Below are 26875 nucleotides of genomic sequence, written 5' to 3' on the forward strand. Positions count from 1 at the left end.
TTACAAGGAAACAAATTTCTTTTACAAACATTCTGCAACATGTGCTGCATATTGTCTTTCTGGAAAAGTGTGCACTGCGGTGTGTCCCTAAATGACACGAGATATATCCTGGTACAGCACCACATTATGACACATACATAATGATAACCTAACCCACAGAGTACCTAATTATGCTCTCTGCCGACGCAGGAGACCTCAGTTTTTCTTCCACAGTAGCTGTGTGTGCGCCATGCAGCCATAAGTCTATTTCTAAATGACTACTGTTGTTAGTACTTCAGCGTGGCAATGAAGAGGTCAGGAGGTCTGACCTGATGTTCACACATCTCTCAGCTCCACTTGACAGGAAAACCATTGACCACTTAACCCTGCTCTGCTAGTGCTGTTTTTCATAGCTGATTTTCATTAGGTCAAGCTCTCTGGGTAACTTTAGATAAAACACAGCCACATCAGTTTCTTTGTAGCACATCTTTGAAGCTGTTTATCCTAATAATGTGTTCTTGAAGTGCATAAGTAAGGTGTAAACTTGTTGAAACAGTGCTACACATTTGCATATTACCATTACTTTTGTGCAGTCAGTTTCCTTGTGCCCAAAGACACAGTTTAAGTACTGTACACCGAGTGCAGGAGTTTTCATGTGTGGGTGTGCTTAGGCATGGGAAATGCATTTTACTGCCAGAATGTGAGGACCTTTTATTAGGAGATACTTCCTCAACACTTCCTAAATGCCCCTAGCTAAACTTTGGTTTGGTAAATATTATATTGATTCTTAGTGTTTTTATCATTACTATCAAGAATAATGTGGCTGTCTTAGGCACAATATACTGTTTGACTGTCATTTTCCATAATTAAAAAGGAGAGCTGCCTGGCAATACACAGAGAGAGCTATAAAACTTGATTTACACATCCTGAAGTGTAGTATTGTTTCATATAAATCACTTCCAAAGACCCACTGTGGGATGACGATTTTGTGGCTTCATTTGAACGAATTTTTTAAAATAATAATTTGACAGACATTATTCAAGTATCCTGTAAAATAAGATAAGAATAATAACAACTGCCATAACATTTCTGACTTTCAGTAATATCATACTGTTTCTTGTTTGCATTGCCATTGTTGTAACATATCACATGCCATGTTAGGATATAGAGTATTTCATGAAGCTACAGAGAGCAGTGAAAGCCAACTGCTGGTGCGGCACTCTGCTGGATGTTACTGATCCACGAACTAAGCCCGTGAAGCCATGCATATATATGTGTAAGACAATAGCTTCTGTAAAGCACCTCTTGCTGTTATACTGAGAGGGGGGAGTATGCTCTGTTTCCACACCTGTTGCCCTGGCCCCTAAGGGACAGGCTATCTCCATCAAACTCATTCTTTGCTTTCCAACAGCCCAGGCTTTGGCCAAGCTCAGCCACATCATCATAAAGCCTTAGTGCCCACACCGATAAGGCCAAGCTATACCTGATTAAATCCAGGGGTTTAAGGACTTTACATTTCATTGCACTCCCAATGTGGAACTTTTCCAAAGGAAGCAAGAACTGATTTGGAAAAATAAGAGCCCAAACTAAAAAAAAAAAAAAAAGAGAGAGAGAGAGAAAATCATATTCATAAAACTGAATATGATTTGGAAAAGAAGATAACCACAAACTCAGGCATTACACCACATTTAACTGGAAGAAATATGATTATTGAAGAGCTTAGAGGTCTTTAGTTTGATGTTTAGACTCTAGTTTTACTTATTTTGGCAACCATGAGCATTTTAACTGCATGCACAGAGTTTACAACGGGGACCTTTTCATGTTTCTTTAAATATTCAACTTCTTAGTCTAGAGTTTCCACTTAATATGAAATCTCATTATAAAAAAATGGTGAATGAGTGTTTTGCTGAATCAAACATTTTGCAAAGATGAAAGAAAAATGTGATGTAAACTGTCTTTGGAGTTTGCATTAGCTCGCTCTCTGCAGATTGGATCCAGAGCTGGCAGGAGAAAATGTTTTGGTATTGATTGTAAAAATTAGCATAGGAAGAGACAATGTGCCCTCAGGTTGGTAGAGATGAAGCAGTCCTAAATTTTTTACCGTAGAGCTTTGAAGTTGTATCATGGAACTGCTGACGGCCAGCTCTCATCGCTGCATTTTCTTTAACTTTTTTTTTTCTGTGCAAACAGACACGGCGTGATGGAGTATAATTCGAACCATCTTTAATACAAACCACAGAAGCATAAATAATTGAATAAAATCGGCAGAGGTTTTTTGAAATGCACCAGCAAATAAGCCTACAATGTTTTTCTCTCTCTTTTGGATCCATTCTAGGAAGGCAAAATTCTGTGGTGGAGAAAAAAGTGGAGGAGACTCTGGTTTTGGCTGCTTGAAGTGGGCCTGGCTCGCGTGTGGCTTGGAGGAACCAACGCGCTGGAAAACCATGTGGAAATACTGTGCATCAAACACCAACAAGGCTCATAACACATTGCTTCCAGTCTGGCATTAGAACACACATATTTAGCTTTAAATGAACATACTTCACCCATAAAGTGCTTGCCTTGAACCAGAAAGTTCAGATGAGGCTAAAATGTACAACATCTTATTAAAAAAAGCTACATCATTCTCCGACTCCGAGTCTGCCAGCACATCTAAAACCTGCCTATTGTTTTTTTGTCATCATTCTTAACCTGCTCTCTCCTCTCCCTAGTGCTGATTGGCTGCAAAGATTGACCTGCATGCATAAAAAGCCAGAGAAGACCACGGGGTCAGAACTCTCTCTCATTCTCTCTGGCCCCCTCATCTCTCTATCAGCACTGGGATTATTCCTCTTTTTTTTTTTTTGCTTATTTATAATTTTGTTTATTAATGAGTTGAGTTGGAAGTCCCGTTTTCAGTTTGGGTTTTATTAATTTACTTTACTAATGTTAACTATGGGGACGAGCATGAATCCAAATAGTCGTGTTGTTGGTTTTGTTTGTTTTAGCGGGGGTTCCCTTCTCCCTTATTTGTTTTCCATGTTTGTAAGAAATTAGTTTCTCCAGAAGTGATGGGACATCTTGTAGGTTTGTTTCTTTTTGAGGCATGTATTTCTGGACCCTAATATATTTAGGTGCTCGTGCTACTTTTGTCTCCTTGTTTCACTGATAACTTTCATTGTAATCTACCGTTGCATCAGTGAACCTTCTGCATCTGTTACTTTGTGTGTATTTGCAACACTCTGGCTTGGTTATTTTGGGAATATTTTCTCTCCGCCTGTTACTTTTGAATAACTACAGGATTTATGTGAATTATTGATGTTAATTCAGTTATTTAGAGACTTTACTGAAGTTGTATTTTTCTTTTCAGCTAATTGATGCCCTCAGAGCCTTCAGCTTTCAGACTGGAAACATACATCCTCTCCACTTTGAGCTTTAAGATTCAAAATGTTCCTTTTTGATAAAGCTCATATGCTTTTGGCAAGATCAGGTGACCCTGGTCCCTTAGTTATGGTAGTATCGGCTCAGACTGTTGTGGGACTTGTGAGACACTGAGCATTTCTTCTCGGCTTACCTCTTTCACTTCCAAGGTGTTAAATAACACTGCAGCGTGTCAAATTAAATTTTGTCTTCTCTTTCTCTCATAGTTTGTGTTTTGTCCCGTCTCCCTATGTCTCCCTATTCCTTTTTCTCTTCTCTTTCTCCTCACCCCCCAACAAGTTGTGGCAGATGGCCGCCCCTCCCTGAGCCGGGTTCTGCCAGTTTTTCACAAAATGCTTGCTCGTAGAGGATTGTCCGATTGTTAGGATTTTCTCTCGAAAACTGTAGGGCAGTATAAAGCATCTTCAGGTAATTATTGTTGTGATTTGACACTATATTAATAGATCTGAACCAAATTGATCTGAACCTAATTTTTAGCTCATGGCTCATTGAGGAACTTGTCCTCTACATTTTGTTGCGTTTTTTATGTCTGAGCTATGTTTTTAACAAAGAAATGTGGTTTCATTTAGAGGGCTTTGCAGTTTTGCCGAGCCTTGATAAATTTAATCACTGCATTAAAGATCCTTTGTTGGCTATCGCTGCTCGTTTTTCTGTGCCTGTTCAAAGAATCTAAAAAGAAAGCAATCAAATCTGAACTACGGACTGCTATGGTATGAATATTTAAATGCTAGGATAAAAACGTACAAAGAACACACAAGTGTGTGGAGTTTGTTATTTCTAAATTCAAGTGATTTCCCGCTCTGCAGAGCAGGCAGGCTCAGTGGTTGATCTTTTGGCCTGAGAGTGAGAAACAAAAACACTGACTACCATCATAAAAAAAGCTTTCATGGGAGAGTGAGCAAATGAGCAAAATTAAAAGCATTTAAACAATTAACCTTATCGACTTTTAAAGAAAGGACAGGGGCACTAAGTACAACAGAGGCTATTACAGGTTAATCATAGAACAGCTGGGAGGGAAGATCTATTTAATAAAGAACTAGGACGATTCCTTGTTCTGTTTTTTTTTTACTTCTTTCTTGATTTAAACACTGATGTCAAACTGCAATCTTTTCTATTTAGTTCTTGAAAAAAGTGCTACATGGCACCATCTGTGGCACTGAGATAACTGTAATGTTGTGACTGTTATTTCAATGTAAATATGTGACTAAAAACTACATTTAAGAAATCTTTGCCATACTTATAAATACTTAAATAATAGCTTAAACGAAATCTTCACTGTCAGAAGTGGCACAAAGTAAAAGCAGGCACTTACACTGTTGTCACTTGACCCTGACACAGGGTAGACAGTCCAGCCGAGCTCCGCCGTGGCTGTAGTGGAGTCCATGAGTGTCTCTGTGGAGAGCCATAAGAAGAGATGGCAGACACATAATATTACTGGGGTTGAATATGAACTGCTTGAGTCAGACAAACATTTTAAGGGGAAGTTTACAGTATGAAATGTCAAAGTGTTGTAATGCTTACTGAAACATCTGAATATTTCTTTATATTATAAAGCAGCGGTCCCCAACCTTTTTTGCGCCACGGACCGGTTTATGCCCGACAATATTTTCATGGACCGGCCTTTAAGGTGTTGCGGATAAATACAACAAAATAAAACTAGTACCGGTACCGAAAAAAAGAAGATTTATTCATAACACACGTGAAAAGACCCAGGAAAAGCGAGTCAACGATAAAAAACGATAACAAAATAACGCTGAAAACCGATAAAAACCCTGAAAACTATACATTTCACACCTGAGCCTCAACTCTCGCGGCCCGGTACCAAACGACTCACGGACCGGTACCGGTCCGAGGCCCGGGGGTTGGGGACCGCTGTTATAAAGGACTGTTTTAAATGTGCTGGAAAAAAGGGGGAGGGATTCCAAATTCAAATCAACATAATTGTAAAGAAATTCTAACACTATATTCTTAGACTAAATGCACTTTAATTTTAGATTACCACCTACAAAGACATCAGAGACAACTAGAGTAATATTGGAAAAAAACAACAGTTGATTCAGCAGCTGGATATCAGGAAGCAACAATTTTATTGTTCGAATGTTTTCTGTTCCCATTCTCATTTGTCTAGTCAATAAAAAGAGCACTAGTTACATTGCTATAAGTTTCATAACAACTGTGGTATTATTTGTATGACTTTATAGAAAGAATAGAGCTTAGAGCTCAGAATAACAAAAAACAAATACAATAGAATCTCCATGACATAGAATAGAGGCTACACCCTATACTGCACTGTATATGAGGGAGAGAAACAACTCTGGTAATTGGGGTCAAACAGAAATGTGCCTCCTATCTGTCATGAGGTCATCTGTGCCACACATTCCTCCAGCCTGAACCAACTGTCTGTCATATGCTTACTGAGCCATTGGCACAGTCGCCTCCTTTGCTCGTTTTGCTTAATCTCTGTACCCATGCCCTCACGCCTGCTTTTCCACCACTTCCTCTCACTTGTGCCACACACTTTAACAGAGGGCAGGTCTAATGAATTTCTTCAGCTCATTATGCCTGTGTCTGTCTTGTAGACTAGTGTTGAACTGCAGCAGATGTAGAGACCATTCATCAGGTTCAAGGCGTCAGCTGCAAGTCCAAAATGCCACAGAGGGATTTAGAAGCCCCCTTGACAAACACGGCTACTAAGCTTAACATAAGTCACAGCCAGAGATTGTTATGCAGGGCCAGCAGACAAATGCTTGCTGTGGCTCTTCATTATCATTGTTGAATGGACTGATGGACTAGGTGCTAACAGTGTGGGTTAATTAAAAGTAGAATCAAGGTTATATAGATCTGTTTTTTAAATTAATTTATTTATTTTTTATGAGTAATAAGTGAATGAAATCAAAGCCAGAGAGGATCTCTGTCTCACAGGACTTTGTTCAGCCCTGTGCATACTCTGAACAAACTCTGTAGCTCTGTAACAGCCTGCAAGAAATGTTGGAGATTTAAAGTTGTTTCATAACCCTGGATTTTCTCTGATTTTTATTCCAGCAAAGGCAGCAGCTTTTAATTAACAGGTTCCACACACGCTGGTTTATTTCAGGGCCTTGTGCTGACTTTCAGCATCGCACCAGCACTCAGAAGACATAATACCAGATTTCGCATCCTATTCAGTTATCACAAAGTCTAAATCTTATAATTAGGCAGATAAGACTGCAACTGAGCATCTATTGATAACCTTGCGTGTGACTCAGAGTCTACATGGGTGTTAGGGAGTGAAATGGTAATTATCCCCCATAATGATAACGATAATTAGTGGAAAGTAAAGTGAGAATAATGAACCCCCTCTGTGGTGGTTAGGGAGTGTTGTGGGGGAACAAGGAGGAAATTTCCCCAGGAATGTAACACTCCAGCCTCCTCTTTCTCTTCTTCTTTTCTCTCTCTCCCTCCATTTGTTGCTTTTCAGTATCCCTCCCTTCACACTATACCGCTTCATTCTTTCTCCAATCTCTCTCTCTTCCTTCTCTCATAGCACACCTCCTCTCAACCCCTTCTTCTCTCCTTTATGCTCAGACTCTCCAGCTATCAGCAGCCCACATGCTGGAAAAGTAGAACCTCTCCCTGAAAGACTGATCACTTTTCTTCCTCCTGCTGTCTACACTCCAGTCCGCGGCAACCACACCGATTCATTACCCCCCGTGGAGCAGAGCGGCACATAGCTCTCCACTGTCAGCCACTGCCTCGTTTTCAGTGTGAACCCCCAGCTGTGGCAGAGCATGGCTGCTCAGCACGACCCTTTGGCTATTAATCAAAAAGAGGACATGGTACAGAGGTTCTCATCTAAATCCAGCAACAGGAATCACTTATTTTGGTTTGTTCTTGTGGGCAGTTGTTTACAGTGTGAGGATTTGAATTCTGACACTCTTGGGAATAGCACTGATGTATTGATATCAAGCTACCGCTGGTTCGTCTGGTTGTTATGATCGGTACCATTGGGGTTGTTTCCAGCCTCAGAATGGGCAAGTTGGGGGCCCACATACAGTTAAGGCTTATTAACAGACAGGCTTTGTTTTGGATTTTACTGCCACTTTTAAATAGTTAAAATAACAAAAAACAAAAGAAAGAAAAATGACCATTAATAAAACCCTCAAAAACTCCTCTATGAAGAGGGAAAAAAGCCTTCTATGAATAAAGAGGTGCAGGAATATGATCACTGTCAACAAACCATTAAAACCCCCCCCCAAAAAAAACAGATCACAGAAAAGTATAAAATCAGGTACAATCAATCAGGGCAAGTTTTATTAAAGGCCTTTAATTAGATGATTTAAATGATGATTTAAAATGCCTAACAGACCTCACAAGACTTCCATTAGGCCTTTAATAGAAAAATAACACATGGTGCTCACATTACACTGGAAGTCTAAATTACCTGTCTGTCAACTAACTCAATTACAGGATATCAATCAAGGTATATTTGAAACATATGTGTTAAATAATGACTATTCTCTTTGCTGTATTTGACTGAAGAATATTTCCTGTTCTGTGAAAAATGTTATCAAATTTAAAAGCACCCCAATGTGGGCTTATTAAATATTAAAAGTGACTGAGTACTCGATGTGTACATTATTTCTTCATTTGGAAAAAAAACAAAACAAAACAAAAAACTTTTTTTGTGAAAAACTTTTTTAGACATGCGTTTTGTAATTGAGAAAAAATTTTAGCATGGGAAAAAACTTCCCCCCAATCGCTCTCTTAACTTAAATAGTCATTAAAAGATTGTAGGTTCCCCCCCCCCCCCCCCCCCAGAAAGTCTGGGGGGGAAGATCTCTTCATTACCAAACAAGTTGGCATTTTGCAATATATCCCCCTAACACTGGAAACTGTGTAATGGATTTTTCCAACACCAGAATCTGTTGTTCAGAAGGACACAGATCTGATGACAAACTGCAGCCTCTCAATTTCCCACTTACAGCAGAGAGTGTCTTTGTATTGTTTGTGCGGCAGCTGAGGGATGCAGCTCGTGGGAAAATGGACACCGTGTTGGCGGTCGAAAACAGCAACGATATTTCTCTCGACAAAGAAATGCTTTCAAATATGAAGCATTAATGAGCAAACCTTTCTCAGATCACAGACAGCGATAACAATTTGACAGTAAATAATTAAATGTTGGATGTCTTTTCCCCCCCCCCATTTCAAACCTGATACCCTTGACTTTGGAGGGTACTATGAATATGCAATGAGACCTAGGAATCTAAGAAAAGCCTACTAGGCTGAGAGTGCTTCCTCCAACACTTCCTGAGACTAAGGAGAGAGTTTAGTGCTGATCTGAGAGAGAGCTCTCCAGTGAGAGGCTGTCTGAAGTGACAGGCGGGGGGAGTGGAGGGGGGGGGGGGCGCAGTGGTACTATAACAACACTCTTCTTCTCTAAGAGGGGTCAACGCTGCATCTCAGCTTTCTAAAGAAAGCAGCAGCATTTTCAATGAGGGATACAGAGAAGAGCTGTTCACAGAAAAGACATTTCAGCTGAAACAACCATAGCGAGAAAGAAAATAAACATTTTGAACATGCAAATGTGTGCTGAAAACTTCAGACTGAAAGGAATCTAGTGTGTACACTATTGTGTTCAAGCACTAATGAATGAGAGGCATAAATTATATCATTGATAGGTGCTGTGTAAAATCTTTTCATGCATTATTCTTTCTTACTGCAGAAGTTGTGGTCCTGGTATTTCCTTTCCCCCTTTTTCACAGTTGGTTTGTACTACTGCGTGAGCACTCATGATTTGGCCAAAGGGCATAGAAATCAGTTTTTGATAGATAGAAAACCAATTAGTTAGAGGAGACAGACAGAATCCCGCAATCTGAGTGATAGATGGCTCTCCTGCCAAAGTTAATCTTTAAACTAAACCTGTACACCTTTTCCCAGGGCAGGTAACACAAAGAGCACAGCTTTTCAAATAGAAAGCCGTCTCCTGGCTTTCAATCACATACAAGTACATAGTGTACATGCTGTTACACGCTCATGTGTAATTATATAGTGAGATATTTCTCCTTCACTTTCTTTTAGCAGCATGAAGAACCCAATTGACAAATTGCTTTGCAGCTTATTGCATCACTGCTGAAAGAAAAATCCTGCATATAAATTAGTCTGACATGGTAGCTTTAAACAGAATCAAAGAGAACATACAGATTGTTTTCCCCCCAAACAAACTAGCCTATATTTAGACCCTTTAGGTTTAATGCGAGCATTTTAAAGATGCAATTGACCTCTAAAAACAGCATGAAGCAGCTTAGAAGCATGACTTCTTTAGTATCTTTCTTGCAACCAGAACTGTAACCTCTGCTTTGAATGGAACAAATCCCTCAACGCTCACTTCAGCATTGGCATAAACCGCATATGGCTCTTTCCGTTGCTGTGATAATGTCATCTAACAGAGCTAAAAAGCAGCTAAACATTCTCCTCATAAAATCCAAGCTGTGTAAAGTTCAGTTTAACCACTGTTGAATTCTGCATGTGTATCACGTTCTACTACACTGAACACCTGAAACCACAATATTTAATGGCAAATGTGGGAAGATTGTAGTATGCAGTGCAGTTGTAGAGTAACATGAGCAAGCTGTTCCTAAAAACAGAATCCTATAGAGTGGACCCAGCACGGAAATCTGCCCAGATTAAGGAGAAAGGGAATGATATACCCCTGAGGGAGCCACTGCTAGTGCAGAGACATGATTCATAGCTTTAATGATGGACAAGGCTACTGTATGGCCTGTTGGAAATAATAACAGTCTGTTTCATTTAGAAATAGGAAGTGGATGGAGCCCCTGGTCTAGAGCAACTTAGCTCAACTCATCTGTCAGCACAAGCTGGGCCCATTAAAGGTACTGTAGAGCTCCCACCACTGTCACAGAACAGCTTATCCCTGTGTGTTAAATGAATTTTTAATCCCACTTTTACAATGAAACAGGCTTTGTGGCCCATGCACTATGGACCCAAACACCAGAAATACAGCTTTTCTTTCTCAAAGTGTCCAAGGCAGACTGGCATACAGCCCTGGGTGTACAGGTGTGTCAGTAGTGAGACATCATATCAGAGAGATTTATAGCGTGTGTAGATTACTAATGAGTTCCAGAAGTATTCAGAATTGAGATGATGGTGTAGGTGTGTTAGGAAAGACCATACACTGTATATATAAGATAGACACCATTAACCATGTTAATGCTTGTAAGGTTAGCTATACAACATTCATAAGCTGTATGGCTCTAAAGCATACACATCTGCTAATTAGTGATATGTAACAGAATCATAAAATCACAAGAATTTTACTCAACAGGAGTGAAGCTCCAACTTTTCAGATGCTCTACTATACAGCAAGAGATACTATTTATCAGGTGATTTTATTTAAAACATTTTCAAAAGGCACTAACAGCACAAACATGACAGAAAGATTCAGTTCAGTAACTTTAATTAGCAGAAACAAGGCACAGATCAGTTACAGTTCCCCATAATGTGCTACACTACTTGTGCTACACAAAGCATCCATGACCCAAACCAGTGTCCAGTGAGTTCTTTTAAAAGAGAAAAAAAAACTAAAAAGGAAAAAAAAAACATTTCCGTAGGGGCTAAAACCCATTATTTGTAATAGGCTGTACAGAGTATCTTTCATATGATGGACACTTTAACACGGGATTGCCTTTATTTTGGAGCCAGCCTCAAGTGGTCATTAGAGGAACTACAGGTTTATGCTCTTCTGCTTTGGCTTCATTTTTCAGTCTTGGGTAGGAGTCAAAATTCAGCCCCACTTCATCAAGGATGCAGAGTGTTGGGTTTTCCGAGGCAGAGAAAGATGAGGGAGGAAGCCGGGCAGTTGATTTTGGCAGAGCATGGTGCAGAGTGAAATATAGTACAACACTGACAACACGGACACACAGAAAGTAGAGCACTCTCACAGCACTAATGGTTGACAGAATGATACAGCATGGCATTCCCAGGAGGCTTCAAGCAGGATGTACGACAGTAATCCCTACACAGCCAAGCTGTGTTATCAGTCAATGTAACTTAACTTGTCAGCAATGCCATGGGACAACAGCCAAAAAACAAATGTAAGAGATGCAAAAACTGTGACTTGACGTATGTCAGGTTCTCAAACGGCCTGCCATTAACAAACTTAGCATCTCATGGGTTCTTTTAATTTTTGTGATGACAGAAGGCAGCTTAAGGTTGTTTGTACTGGAAACGTAAAAACAGCCAGGTACTCTTTGAGTTGCTGTATCTCCCTACACAGTTTTGTATTTTCTTATTTTGTCAATGCATTTTGCTTATTTAATGTAAACAAGCAGAGTAGCATGGAAACATAACTAAATTGCTTTTTATGGGCCTGCTTATAAAAATTACTATACTATAGGTATAATAAGCATGTAAGTTTAGCTTTTTATGTTAGTAGGCTTGCAGGTTTCTATAGTTTATAGATATATAGTAAATGTTTCACGAGTAATGAATCCTAACTTTTTGTTGGATAGTTAGTAAAAGAAGTCTTATATTCACAGAAAAACTTTCCAAACTAGTCAGACGTTGAGAAAAGTAGAGGGCGTTTTTTGTAATCATTTAACAACTGCCACCACCCCACATTACCTTTGACTACAATACTACTGTCGTGCCAGTCATGCGAAAGTGCAGATTTTCTTAGACGATATGTTTTTGCTATCAGTGACACCTGTAGGGGCGCATCATTAAGGACGTTTTACCCTTAAAATAGTTCAGTTAGATGACACCATATTTCATGGTAGAGATACGTCAATCTAAGCAATAAACTGTGAGCGGGAACAGTCACCTGGCCTCACATAAGCCGTCTGAAAGAAACCTGGCTAATAACACACGCTTGAGGATTTATTAGTACGCCTTCCATATTTCCCAAAAATGCCTGACACTCCAACAAGACCTGTTTAAACAATCAGTACATTTCAAATTTTGCAGTGGAAAATTCTGTAAAAGTGGTTCCGCAGTTTTATAAGCAGCAGCTGAAGTGAACATGTGTATGACTCAAAAAAGAGGCCATACTAGTGACATTCCTCTAACCATCCAATCATTTTAAGTGTTGTATGAGCACTCTAGTGTTCATCCATGAGTGTGGTTGAAATACCTGCAGCAAAGTTAGACAGGGATGCACAAATCACCTTTCATCAAAGTGACAGCTTTTCAGAAACCACTACTAATTGACTTGATGGAAATAATCACCAGCAGCCTCCCACACCTTGCCTACAAGCCATTAGTCAAAAGCGGTTGATTAAAAACGTACAATGCTCACGGAAAAACAAGTTTTCTCTCTTTCTCCTTTCTTTTTTGATCTTCCTAGAGGCCTTTTAGGAGCTGTGTGACCACGATATGCTTGTATTAGTCCTAAAGATGAGATGTTCCCCCCAGCTTAAAATATACTCAGAGAGTGTGGAAGCAAAGGGACCAATTTCTCCTCCTAATTTGCCCTACATGAGATGAGATCTGTGGCAGTCAAGGGACCAGCTATCTCCATGCCTACCAGTTTGATTGGCAGCTCTGGCAAAAATGAGGAAAATATGATGCAAGAAAAAGTGCTTTGGAGATTTAATACAAGGAGAATCCCCCAGAGTTCAACTCTGGGTTGAAAAGAAAGTGTATGTCTAGGTATGTTTGTGTGAAAGCGAGGTAGGTACCCTTTTTATTGTGCTGGCCTGTCCTTGCTTGGCTGATAAAAAGGATTCTACTATATATTACCAGCCAAGTCAAGCCATTAAAGTCTGACAAACAAATTTAGTTTACAACCTATTCTACATTCTTTTAAAGACTGTCGTCCTTTGAAAGTTGCTTTAAAACCGGTTGTAAATTCCAGTGCATGGGCACTGGATCTTTATCATTTGAGGTTTGTTGATAAGGTTCCTTTAAGATTCAGAGCTGGATTTTGGCCAAAGACTAATTAGCTTCATTGAAAAATACATTTGACAGTTTTTACAGTCACATTGAAGGCTCCACTAAGATAGTCCCAACAAAAGGGAACCTATAAACTGAACAGGATTGATTGACACCAGATTGATAAAAATCGGTTTATGGTACTTAAAAGTAAATATTTCTCTCCAGTAATCTTTCTTATATCTCTATGCTTAAGACAGCTTTTAAGTATTTAGTTTGAATTATGACTTTTTTCAGCAGCATTAAGCCCTAATCAAGACATATCAAGACAGCTCCACAAATGACAGTGAGAATGTGCAGTAGGATCTGCAGCTCTCATATACTGAAGTGTATCTCAGAAACAACACAGATTTTTTTTAAACACCCTAATTTGATTTCTGGGTCAAGTACTGGGGGAAAAAACAAGAAGACCCCTAAGACTTTGTTGTGTTTAATGATAAATGCAGCTCATCTGGAGCTGTAAATGTTTCACAAAACCTAAATAAATGAGTAGCTTTTCCTTGGTGCAAAACAGTATTTGTCACAGGCTAAGTTGTGATTACAAGCAATCAAGGACGCAAACAGGAACCTTCATCTGTGAAGAGGTTGGATACAAAATAAAGCAGTAACATTTAATAATTTAAAAATCATTTATACCAAGAGAGTCTGAAAACACAGCAAACCGTTGAAGTCATTTAAGAAATATACCGGTACCTGGTTTCTGTGTTTCACCTTTGATAGCTCGTGAACTGTCTGCTATTGAATAACCAAGGTTGCAAGATGTGGCCTTGCTCTATCTACACAAGGACACCAATATCCTCCCTGTATGACACATCCATGTTCATCAACAACAACAACTCTATTTATCATCTGATCTTTTTAAATTGTGTGTGTTGTTAAATAGCTTTGAAGATATGAAGAATCACTGTCTGCCACAGTTACCAGCGTTTAAACACTGGTTCTATTAGTTCAAGTTCTATATTATATCAGGAAAGACAAATAATATTATAATTTCTCATTATATCAAATCTTTTCAAAAAAAAATGTTGTTATGTTAAGATATGAGATTAGAAGCTAGCATGATACTATATGAACATGCTTTGACATGCTGTGTTAACTTTACTGGAATTCAAGATAGTGTTCAAGCGTGTCAATGAATTCACACACCCTGGAATCAATAAATAAATCAAAAGAATTAAGATTGAAGGGGGGGAAGAAATGTCACCGTCAAAAATGCCATTCAACCAAATCTGCCCTTTTCCATCCAGAGTTTTCTGTTAAGCTTCCAGGTACAACATTTCATGCCTGCATGTCATCTGGAGGAATTTTAACAGCGTTATTGATGTGTGAGAGGTCAAACTAGGGAAGCTGATCTCTTGCCAGTCAATACAGCCTGTCTGCCAAGAAAGTCATCACATCAGACTTTCTCTGTCTGGGCAGATATTGCTGCCTCTTTTCCCTTCCACACGCACACATGTAGACAGACCCACACACCACCCAAATCCCATGCTAGTTAATCAACTGCACGGGGTACTAAGCCAATATATTTTCTCACTTCTTTGTTGCTAATGTTATGGAAAGAATGATACTTAAGATAAGAGGCTTTAAATAATGTATGCACATTAAAAAGTAATGAGGTAGGTGCAGAAAAAGAAAATGCTCTATGCGGTTGAGCAACTTACAATAAAATGGTGCTGTTAAGGATGTTACGGACCGATCATGTGAAAGAGGGAGGGTAGATGGAGGAGTGTAATGTATATTAATGGGTATCTTTATTTGTGTTTTACAAGGCCTGTTGCTGTGTGAGGAGGGTTAAAGAATAGTAATGATTCATTTCCTTTTAGCAGTACACCAAAGATTTCCTGTTTGCAATTATCCTCATTTACATTCATTTCCTTCTCTACCATATTTTCTTTTCTTTCCACCGACTGTCCTGTTTCCTACAGTCCACCTCATCTGAACCCCATCGTCCCATCTCCACCCTAGATCATAGGTATTGTTTCCTCTCTGCTACCACCTGACATTGCTTTATTACATCCACCCCATTATCAGCTCTAATCCCCCACACTCTGTGACCCAGAGAGAAAGAAAGTGTACCTCCTAACAGGCATGACTGTTTAACTATCACCACCGCTGTCTGTCCCCACCCTGCTTTTCCTGATGAGGACCACACATTTCATGGAAGAGGAAGGCAAGTGGGATCACACGGGAGGAAAGGCATACTGGTGGATTCCAGGCCTGTGAGCTAGCTCCTCTCCCTCTCTAGCTGTGGAAGAGTTATGGTGGGGTCACAACCTTCTGAAGGTCTATAAAGCAGAGAATGGGAGGCAGTGGAAGGCAGTACCTCAGTCATATACCTTCCTGCCTGCATGCCTGCTTCACTGCTGGGACCATTACCGCATCCAGTCACACAGACACAGAGCAACAACAGGCCACAGAATAACCCAAATATCACTTACGGTACAGGCACCCCTAAAGCCCCAGCAATCAACATCCTCTTAATCAACAACTGCACGGCACAATGGAAATTGTGTTGCCCAACCATTAAGGCACCTTAAGGACTTACTGTTAGTCAAACTAACATACACTGGGAGACATTGGATACCAGTGGAGCACAAACAGAGAGCTAATGGTTTCACGGTGGTCAGCTGTGAAAGAAGACAGAAGCTAAATGAGAGAAGGGGAGAGAAAAGGGAAAAAGGAGAGAAAAGATGGAGGGGACTTAAAGAAAGCAAGACAGCGCTACCTTGGAGACTGTTTATACAAGGCAAAAGCCTCTTCCCTGATCTGTGCCAGCCCTCAGACAGTGTACCCTTCATCTGAAATGAGGGCCAGCCTAAGCATATTAAATTGCTTAAAGTGGGTTTTTAAAGAAACTTTAAGTCTCAAAGGCCTGCTACTGTTTCACAAAAGTGTCAAGAAGTTAAACAACTGCATAAGAACAGTGTTACACAATTATTACAATTTAAAATGATTAACTTTACAAGCAGACTTCAATATTTTCAAGACTTTAATTTTTTATTGCTAAAGGGCACTTTGTCTGGATATAAACGAGGTTTGGATAAAACAAATAAAAATTTGAGAAAGAACAAAAATATAAACTCTCGTTCTATTTGGCCATACAATTAAAAACACTTTGCACTGCAAATGTACCAACACAACTCTGCCTAAAGCAAAGATTCTTTGCTTTTAAGAAATCCCCCTTTTAAGGTTTCATAGTACTCGCATAGCAAGTTGGCTTAGTGTATCTGTCATGTGGCATTATGTCGGGAACAGGAAGGTGTGCGCCAGACTTGGCCATTCGCCTATAAACTTGGATAAATGTTTGCATTACAACCTGCAAGGTAAATAGACAGCGTCTGGCTCAAGTTAAATCCAGAGATGCTTTGTGGTTTTCTGTGGAATGCAAAGTCCTTCTCTCCTCTGAAGAAGTGAACCCTCCTTCTGTTTGTTCTATAGCCATTACAGCCACTTAGCCTGACAGAGTACTTTGTTTCCCTTATCTCCTCAACAGCTAAAACGCATAAGTGTATTTTCAGCGTCTGTTCAACCTTGAGTTTAACTCCTATCGCCATATTTACTTGTGACACACATGAAAGATTGTTTTTTATGACTGCTTGCCCAGAAACTAAGAAAAAAAAGCGTCTTTATGTGAGCAACTTTAAGGTTCATTCCAACAGGAAAAAGACAAAAGGCATATTTCAGTGCCAAGTGCTGCCTCTGACAGCTGAACACAGAAGTAAGACATACAAACAGAACTTGTGCTGACTAATGGCAGGAGATAGCACTGCCTAGCAGTAAGTCAAAGGAAAAGAAAATATTGTTGTTTGAGTGATTTTACTGATATTACTCAAAGTCAAGAACTAAAAGTATCTTCAAGAAACCAGAGCAACAGTTGTTTCTGTGCAAGTTGGAAAATAACTGTTAACAGTAAAGACCAGGTCCTGCTTTCTCCATCCATAATAGTCATATGGGTTTGCAGGATGTAAAGTATGGCATCTTCCCAAGTACGCAAGGGTGTCCAAGGCTCAGCGGACTGTCAACGAGGAGCCCAAAGTTTGTGACCATGTGGACGGTATGCAGGGCAATTACCAGAAGAAATAAAATAGATGCCTAGTTCGACATAAGGCTGTACAGGCCTTTTCCTCATTATATATACTTCAATAATTCATCATGAAAAAATACAATGATAAGCAGATGATTTTGAACTGAACAAAAACCCTGTCCCAGGTCTGGCTGTTATACTTGAAAAGCAGAAAAGAAACAATCTCCAGCTCCAGGCCACTCCAGAACTTGGCACATCTCAAGGATAAACACCGACACAATGCTAAGTAGCTGCCATACTTTGTAGGGCAAAGACTGTACCCAAAAGTTATCATGTCTCAGCCACAACTACCTTCAGAAACATACACAGGAGCTCTGTGTGTTGATCTGTAACTCATCTACTAGAAACGTATCCTCTGTCCTGTTGTATGAACTGAGTTGCATGCATGCCCATACAAGAAGGACTTAAAAGACTTTAGTTCTTCTAGTCAAGATAACATCATCTAGAGGACAGGAGGGAGTGATAAAGTGGAACTGCTTATCAGACGGGGAAAAACGTGTTGAGCTTCATGATTACAGACAGTGCTCTCAACAACCAGATATCCAACCCTCAGACACACCACAGAAAAGATTAAATGCCTCTAAAAACATTGTCAGCACAGTTGCATAGTAAAAGCTAAACCAAGATACTTCCACCTGGTTTTGGTTAGGCTGTTAAAACCTTAAAAATCAAACCTCATTCAGCCCCTGAAAACAAAAACAAAATCTAAAACATAGTGTATTAAATTCTACCTGAAGATCTTATGTCCCCCTAGAAACCACTTTATTTCTCAGTTTAACCAAATTTACCCTTAACAGCGTCACTTCATCTCATTCATTTAAACACACATTGTCGGAAACTTCTGCCCAGCCTTTCTTCATAGCTTTAATAGAACAAGGGGAATGAGCAGGAAATAAAAATGTCACACAAGTAAAAGTGTTATATTTCAAACTGAAATATCTCGATGGGAGTTTCTAAGGGTTTTAGAAGTAGAGACGTGAAGGGGATATAAACATCTACACACAATAGAATATACAGTGTTCACGCCATTGCATCATCTTTACATTTACACACATGTGTGTACATATAAAAAAAATGGATGACAAAGAGAAAAAAAAAAACATAACAACCTAAAGTTTATTATTAAGGCCAAAACAGCTCCAGTGCTCCTTTTTGCATTTCTCTGGAACTCTTCTAGAACAAAGAAACAGTGTTCTTCCAAAAAATAATTCCCTGCTTGGATGTGTTGATGACTAGGGAGGAAAAACCAGCCAAACATATAAGGCCAAGATCTCCACTCGCTGTTCAACTGGTTCAACTCCGGTGACTATAAAAGCTGTAGTAGAAACAATGACTTTGTGTATCTTGAATTAATTATTAGGTAATGTGTTTGAAAGAACATGTGACGTATTATTATACTAACTTAGTATGATGTATTACTCTTATACATCTCTGTCTTTTGTTTCTACATCTGTATGTCATTTTTATAAATTGTGCTTTTGTGACCCGCCACTAGACTTCTGGATGTGGATGTGTTGCAGTTTTGCTTACATCTGACATTTTTGCATTTTATTATTCTATACTGTGAACCACTAACGTGCACTGTCCCTGCTAATCAGATGAAATCACACATCGTTGCAGAATGGCATGTTCTGTAACAACTTTACTTGTGGAAAAATTTTAATATAAATCTTAAAAATCCTCTTAATAAAAAAAGCCATCAATAGGTAGCAGAATTCAACATTAAAGACAGGCTCAAACATGAAAAAAAAAAATAATACAGCCAGGAGAATCCTGACAAACCTAAAGATTAGGCGCAGACATGGGGATCAGGAGGAACAAAATGATATAGATAAACAGATTGAAGGATTGAGCCAGCTGAAGCACAGAGAGACTGATTCACAAGCGTGGTGAACCGTTGGCAAGCAAATCAAGCCTGTGCGGGGTTACAGGCAGGGTGAGAAGCGGGTGCATGAAGGGCCTTCACAGGCAGTCATTTGCCAGCATTCAGCTCCCATCAATATCAGGACAGATTAATGAGGGGCTAGAGGGGAGAGCAGGGAGAGAGCACAGAGGACTGAGTGGGGGGGCAACGGCCAGGTGTTGGAGGAGGAAAGAGAATGGGAATAAAGAGGACGCAGGCAGTGATCCGCGAGGAATTCCAGCCGAGCAGCAACAGGAGTGGTGTGGGGGGTGGCTGTTACTCATGCACTGCAAAAAAAAATGGTCATTAAAAGGCTGCACTTGGTTCTGTTTTCATTTTTTAGGGATCATTAGTAGTCTAATTTATAAATGAAACTGTAACACACACACACACACACACACACACACACACACACACACTACTCCAAGGAGTGGGCAGAATGCAGCACTGATCTGTGTATTTATTTATGAAAAGTGAAGCATCCTTTAGTAATGTTGTTTTACACAATATCTGGATAATGGAAATGCAGTAATTCCCCATCTTTCTACAAGACAAGTAAAGTCACTCTTTAGGCTGTTCACCTCTTTGAAAAAGTATTTTGAATTTCTCTTCCTGAAACACATCATTTGGAGTGAAAACTGGTAGTAAAGAAGCACTTTTACATTAGATCTTTAAAAAAAGATTCAACTATTGCAACATTGTATCATGTGGACTATGGCAGACTGAGAGGCATAGATAAAAATGAAAGAAAGGGACGAGGGGTTTGATGTGCGTTTGGCTGCATGTCTGAGAAGGTCTTTGTGAGGCCCTTTAAAGGTTTGAGACAAAGTTTTAAAGCAAAATCATGTTTCAACTTCAAAAAGTGCTCCTCCCTTAGAGGAAAGGTTCCCAGTATGGATGACAAAGGGTCGTGTTCTTTTAGGCATCTGGGAGCCTAAGGTTGTGCTTTATTGTCAGTCCTGCCTGTTGTCCAAGTGGGTGGCCGTGAATGTATGAGTGCTCGTGGACCATGTATATGTGTGTACACATTTAGGTGTCGCATGAGTGAATGCGAATGTGGATTCTGTTTAGCTGATGTGAGTGTGCTATGAAAACTTGTGTGTTAACACAAAGGAACAACATCAGCGGTTTAGCATGTGTATGTGTGCATGTGTGCGGGTAAGAAAGAAAACTGAGCCCAAGGGAGCAGGGATTTTGGGGTGACCGCAAGGAAGTGTTTGGGGAGGTGGGGTGGGGGGCAGTCCCCTCTTGCTTAGTCTATGACTCGCCAGGTCATGTGACCACTTGTTCTCACAGAAGCACTGGGCAGTCAGAAACAAGAGGGCAGCGTGTTAAGCCTGCAAGGCTGTTCATTGTTTGTGCAGGGTGCCTCACTGCTGAATGCAGACAAATCAGTCCTGAAGTATCAGCATCAATCCACAAGTGCAAACTGGCCTGAACGAGGCAGGACAGAGGCAGCACTGTACTGACTTGTTTCTGGGAATTGGCTCAATGACAGTGAAGCGCATTTCCTCCTCATTTATCTGTTTGCATGTCTCCTCTGTCTGGCTCGGTTTTCTGTTGTCTATCCTCATGGCAGGGAGAGGAAGGAAATACGTCTCTCTCCCTCTCTTTTTCTTAACTCAGGTGAGGTTGCAAATCCTGTAATTATTAAAGGTACTACGTGTAAAAATACCAAATGGGGGTAGAAGAATGCGTAAGTGCTAATTTGAGATTCTCTGGTTACACCTCTGGACTGACACCAAGCAGTTGCATTTCCTCTGTGACTAAGTGAAGGAAAGGAGAAGAGCAACATATCAAGACATATAGTATTACCCATGGTCACATTAAATCCAGTTTTTTCAGTTTTATTAAAGGTAAATGTTTACCAAGGCAACTGAATATCATAACACTACAATTTCTAACCTGCTAGACAGGAGTGCAAAAGGGATCAGAAACCGGAAACTGCAGATTGGTCTCTTGATTTACACATCAATGATATGAAAGTTTTTGGGGTTTTTTTAAAGAATAATGTCACAGATTTACTCTAAAGCTGCATCTGCATTTAAGTTGTGCTTAATGAAATTCACTACAGCAGGTGTGAGAGCAGTGTGTAGGTAGAACACTTTGTAAGGAGATCCACTTTATAAGAGTAAAAACAGGCCCGACCGTTTACACAGAAACAGGCCAAAGAGTGTTTGTTCCTTTTTCAATTAAACTGCCAGCATACAGGAAATTATTGTAGCATCTGCATCTTTTTTACTAGTAACTTCAGCCCTTATATAGTCTACAGCAGTCTGGAGATGTAGAACTTACTCATATTACATGAAGTTGATGAAAAATATTTCACAGGGTCTATAAATTGAAACATAACACAATTCCAAAAAGACATCTCATCCTTTTGTTTTGCTCGAGCACTGCAAGTGCAGCCAAAATCCACACTGTCATTCAGGAACCATATTAGAGATAAAGAGAAAGGACAGAGTACAATTGAGTCCTGCCTGTAGTGGAGGAGAGAACAATTATTATCTTCATTGACTTTCTATGGTAAGTCAGTGAAGTCAGTTCCATCTGTTTGCATAAAATAATAAAAGGTTCTTTCTGCTGGGATGCACTGAGAACTAAGAGCTAAGATTTTGTAAGCTACCAAAGCAAAAGACTGAGCCTTGCAAGAACCAAAACTGGAGACAACAAAAAAAGCACCAGACAACAGAAGGAATCAGAAAGCTCAGTACACAGTCACTTACATGTGTAGCAAGCTTTCACTTTTTTATTTTCAAAGTAAAATGTTCACATCAGCTGAAGGCAAGTTTATTTCTGTAAGTGAGGCTGAAGCAGTTTTGATGGCATGTGTCTGTTTTTGCAGAGTATTTTTCCTACAAAATGCAAATTCCTTAGCTAAACACAGTAGCGAAAATGAGCTTTCAAATAGGTCAGTAAACAAAGGGTGTTAAATGTGTGAAATAGCAAAATGCATTTTGTAAAGGTATCAGCACTCAATCACTGAAACCTGTTGGGATATGAAGAATTATTTTTGATATGGGTTTCAACACTCTTTTTAATAAGCCCTACACAATCGTGAGGTCACATATTGGACCAAATTACTGAATGAAGCATATCTTTCTCACATTTTACTAAATGTCAAAAGCCACAAAATAATTTGAAACATTTGCTCTGAAGCACATACAACCGGCCAAACCAGTGACATTAAAGTCTTTCATATTTTCCAATCGCAGCACTCTAAAGATATCGCAGATCATTGTAGATAGCTTTGTGAATCCCCGACACTGGTTCCCGATTTCTTCAGAGGGCTGTCAAGTTGCGTTGGTGGTTATGACAAGGTCAGATTTAACAATCAGCTAAAATAAACAAAATAAATTGGGGAATTCTGGCACAACTCCTTTGGAAATAAATGCCAGATCCGTTGCGAGAAAACCTCAACACACACACACAAAGGCCGCTTTGATTTCCAGACAGCTCGATGATTCCCAAGGGTGGGGTCTGGCCTGGCGAGGACGGTGGCGGTGGTGGCGGTGAAGGGGGTGGTGACTGACTCGGCATCTCTGACAAGCCCACTGTGGCACCGGGTGGCTCTCCCTCCCTGGTGACCTGAGAGAGTGTTAGGGCCTTCGCTGAATAACCAGTCCCATCCGCCACATTCAGACAAGGGCTAAAAGGTTAATTGAACCTCTGTGCTGTGCCTTCCTCTGTGTAATTTACTGTGATTAATGCATGGAGGTTACTGTCAGACTCATTTACTAATTGTCCAAAGCAGTATGTAATTAACCACATCTGCAAAAATGTGTCTGGAACTGTACAGGCTCAGAAGAACAAGGCTTGTGTCCAGACAACAATGTGCCTCTCAGTCAGTCGGCTCTCTTTGTTACAGTGTTAGTCTGACTGAAGAAACTAATGCATTAAAATTGCTGAGCTTCTGTAAAAATCAGACTCTGTTAAATTTAGAATAGGACAAAGCCACTGCTCCACTAACAAGAACTAGGGCTGCTCACCGTGAAGAAGACTTCAGAGGATTAATACCTCCCTCGCACAAGTTTCTGTGTGAAACTACTGACATACAGAAGTTCACATCAAGAGAGGAGATGAAGCCAAAGGGATCATAGTGTGCTCTCTTATAATGCATCTTTGACTAACAGTGTGATATCCAGGCTAAACTTTTCAAGTTTTTTTTTTTTCCGCCGATGCCAGCCTGAGCCTGTCTGGCTTCGTTTCCTGTGTCAATTATTTCTGCAGATTCTTTTTGCCAGACTGTCAGACAGCTCTTGTATGCAAAGTGTGCAGCTCTCTAAAGTGAGAGTGTCATGTAGGCAGCTAAAGCTATGCTTGTGTTATCTTTGTTTTGCATGAGCATCGGTTATTCAAACGCTTGGAAAGTCACAGGGAACATTGTTTTGACTGCTTTCCCGAGACAGCAGCAAATAAATAACAGAAATTACAAATGTAATGTTAGAGTCTATAAGCCTCGGCTCTTAAAGGGCTTAAATTTTAATGGAGCCTTCTCGTTTTTTTGATGATATGGATGGCCAAAGTCCCCTGATGACACGCTGCCACAGCTTATCTTTGGGAGACAGTGTGTGTGTGCATTAATTTTCTTCTGTATTCTCTCTGCTGGGGTATGTGCCTGCATACGTTGAGCACATTCTGCCGGCCCAGTGCTGTGACCTTATGTCCCTGTGTGCGACTGTGTGTGTATTCAGCGCTCTGGGGAACCTGGCCTATTCTCTTGCTCTTTCTTGATAATGGGTGTATATACATTTTAATCTTGGATTACTTGGCCGACTTCGACGAGGGCTTTTTTGTCAGCCCGGTGCACGCAGACAGCCGCCCTGAAGCTGAGCATGAAAATCAGTGCCATTTGTATGCTTTTTCCCCCCATTTTTGTGCTGCTAACTTAAGGCATCAACAAACACAAAGGCATCAAGACAGAACTGAGCTGGGGAATGAACTGCATTCAGTCTATCCTCCCTATACACAAAATGATATATCAGTTGTGTCTTTATGCAAAGGACAATGTTGTTTCTTACAGCCTCATACATCACCCAAATTTTTGATGAGCACACAAATTGACAATGATTACATTTACATCAATTAAAAGCCACTTTCACCCTTAAGCTTTAATAAGATTTCCAATGTCATGTTTAAACAACATTTTCTCACATTTTCTAAGGGCATCTTTTCGAACTAATTACAGCAAAGTCAAACTTCCCTGTAATTAATTGTTATTTATGAGGGAGAATTAATTTCCAGAAAGTTGTGGGCTACTTTGAAATGTATGCTGACCTTGGCAGTAGGACACAACGCAGTAATGCATTCACACCGTTGGCAGATTTTATGCAAACGAATGGAAACCTGAATATTTGATCAGGTTTTTGCTCCCAAGGTTACATGGTTGGTGGTTTTCCCTGCTACTCTTTGATTATGTATGCTTTGTAGAGCTTCCTGTTATACATTTTTGACAGTCGCCAATCTATCTATAAAGGTAGCAGAGATTCACAGTGGGTCGCTACGGTGAGCTCCAGAGGGAATGAAAAGAGAGGAATGAGGAATTGTGGGTTGTAATTAATTTGCTGGTAGATTGCACTGGATAATGCCCGTATCATTACTAAATGAGGCTGACATTGGTCTTGGTGTTGATAGTATTTGGGGCATGTATCAATACACAAAGGATTTGCATTTGTCTGTTTGTGGAGGCAATTATGGATCTTGAGTGTTTTTTAATTGTAACGTTCATATGCATATGAAACAAAATAGTGTACGAGTCACTGAAATAAAACAGCTTAATGATAATGCTGTACCATTTCATGGGGGTCATGTGTTAATTAAGCTCCTCTCCTTCTCTATGATCAAATAAAATCTCACAAGGTAGTTTTTACATTTAGACAAACAATTACATTCATTTCCTCAATTAAGTTTCAGTATACTTTAGTTCCTTTGGAATTTTAACAGTTAAACATTTGTAATATTTTTAAGGATAATTCAGGAGGGTCCAGTCTCATAATGAAGCATGTCATAGATATGTCAGTCCACAGAGCAAACCACGGCAAGCAAGCTTTCTAAATTTTAAAATGCCAATTTTTTCTCAGTGTATTAAGGAAGCAACTAAAAGGAGAATGGAACTTGTAACATCTGATTTAATATTATGAACAACTGTTAAAATACAAAAATGTATTTGGTGTTTTTATTGTTGGTATCCTGATCACTCCTTGTCCCCCCTTCTTTGTCTTCCCTTTGCCCTCAGGCGAAGGTTAAAAGGGAGTTCTTTATTCCCACCTTCACCACGTGCTTGTGAATAGCTTAATAAAAGAAACTAATAAATCACTCTACATATATTTAAGGTTGAGGTCCTCACTATCACTAAATGTATTTGTGGTGAATAAAAAGCATTTCATATGTATTTTTCTTTTTTAAATTCATCTGAATTCTCGCATGTGATCTGCAACATCACAGCTTGCCCCTGAAGCTCAGTAACGGAAAAGACGTTTTCAAGATGAGTCTCCAGAACACTTGAATGGTTCTCTCCATTCTCTCCTTTCTCTCACTCTTCCCTTGTCCTTTGATTTGCACTTGAACAAAAGCAGTCAAAATGCAAAAATGTTTGACCATTCCACAGGCGTTCACTCTCTGCATAAACTTCTCTGTTGCCCCTTTGTGCGATTAATACCTTCATGTCTTTCAGACTCCCACCCTACCCCAACCCCACATTGCCATCCCAGACAAGCCTTAGTCCTCATTATACACAGCTTCCACTCTAGTTCCCAAGATTAGGCAAATGAGCTCCCAAGCACAGTCTATAGACAGCAACCCAGACCCCACTCCCTTTTCAAAATCAATCCCGACATTCACTACAAAAACTTACAAGTACATATTAAGTACTGTTTTGCTTTCTTATATAACCTAAAATTGTAGTCTGACAGGATATGAGCAGCAATTACAGTAAGTGGATATTAAAATATTAATAATTTTCTCCTTTATTTTATAATTCACCCGAAATTCAGAATAAGCATTGCTATTCATAACAATAGCTCATTCTTGAGCAGTGGGGCAAATCCTTTCATACAGCAGAAAATGAAGGCTCTTGAACAAAACACATCACATGGAAAGCAAACATAATTCAGCATCAATTGAATCACTTCCTGTCATTTCAAATGAAGCATGAATTAATACATTACTGCTCATTTATTCTTGAGTGAATTTCATCACTTAGCGTGGGAAAAGACTGTAGTCTGCAAAAAGCTTACAGAGTGGCAAGAAAGTAATTTTGTTGTTGTTGTTTTTCCCCCCAGTGTAAAGTTTTTTTAACCTATTAATTTCATAGTAAGAAGGAGCCTACTCTTGAATTTAAATTTCTGTATAAACAGAGTTACCAACTTGCAATGCATGCCTGTCCTATCCATTATAGTTTCAGTTTACATACAATACATGCCTGTTCACATTTGTAATACATGTATTGAAGAATCAAAGAAATTGATAGTTGGCAACAAAGATTTATGTCACAAAAATACAACCTACTTTGAATAGAAGATTACAAGAAACTGAGAGATAACAGTAACATTTATGTTTGGTCT

General features: G+C 39.6%; 1 protein-coding gene across 4 annotated transcripts in view; it reads right to left on the bottom strand.

Moving 5' to 3' along the window:
- ephb2b (eph receptor B2b) overlaps nt 1-26875 on the bottom strand; it is a 122890-nt gene that overhangs the window by 70287 nt on the left and 25728 nt on the right. For all 4 annotated transcript variants that reach the window (XM_084929185.1, XM_084929183.1, XM_084929184.1 and 1 more), the window contains exon 2: nt 4712-4791. In XM_084929185.1, coding sequence (XP_084785311.1) covers nt 4712-4791 — 80 coding nt within the window. The remainder of the gene's footprint in view (nt 1-4711; nt 4792-26875) is intronic.

This window comes from Perissodus microlepis, chromosome 5, assembly GCF_051167445.1.
Source record: "Perissodus microlepis isolate ML-2025 ecotype Zambia chromosome 5, ASM5116744v1, whole genome shotgun sequence".
NCBI classification, from domain to species: Eukaryota; Metazoa; Chordata; class Actinopteri; order Cichliformes; family Cichlidae; genus Perissodus; species Perissodus microlepis.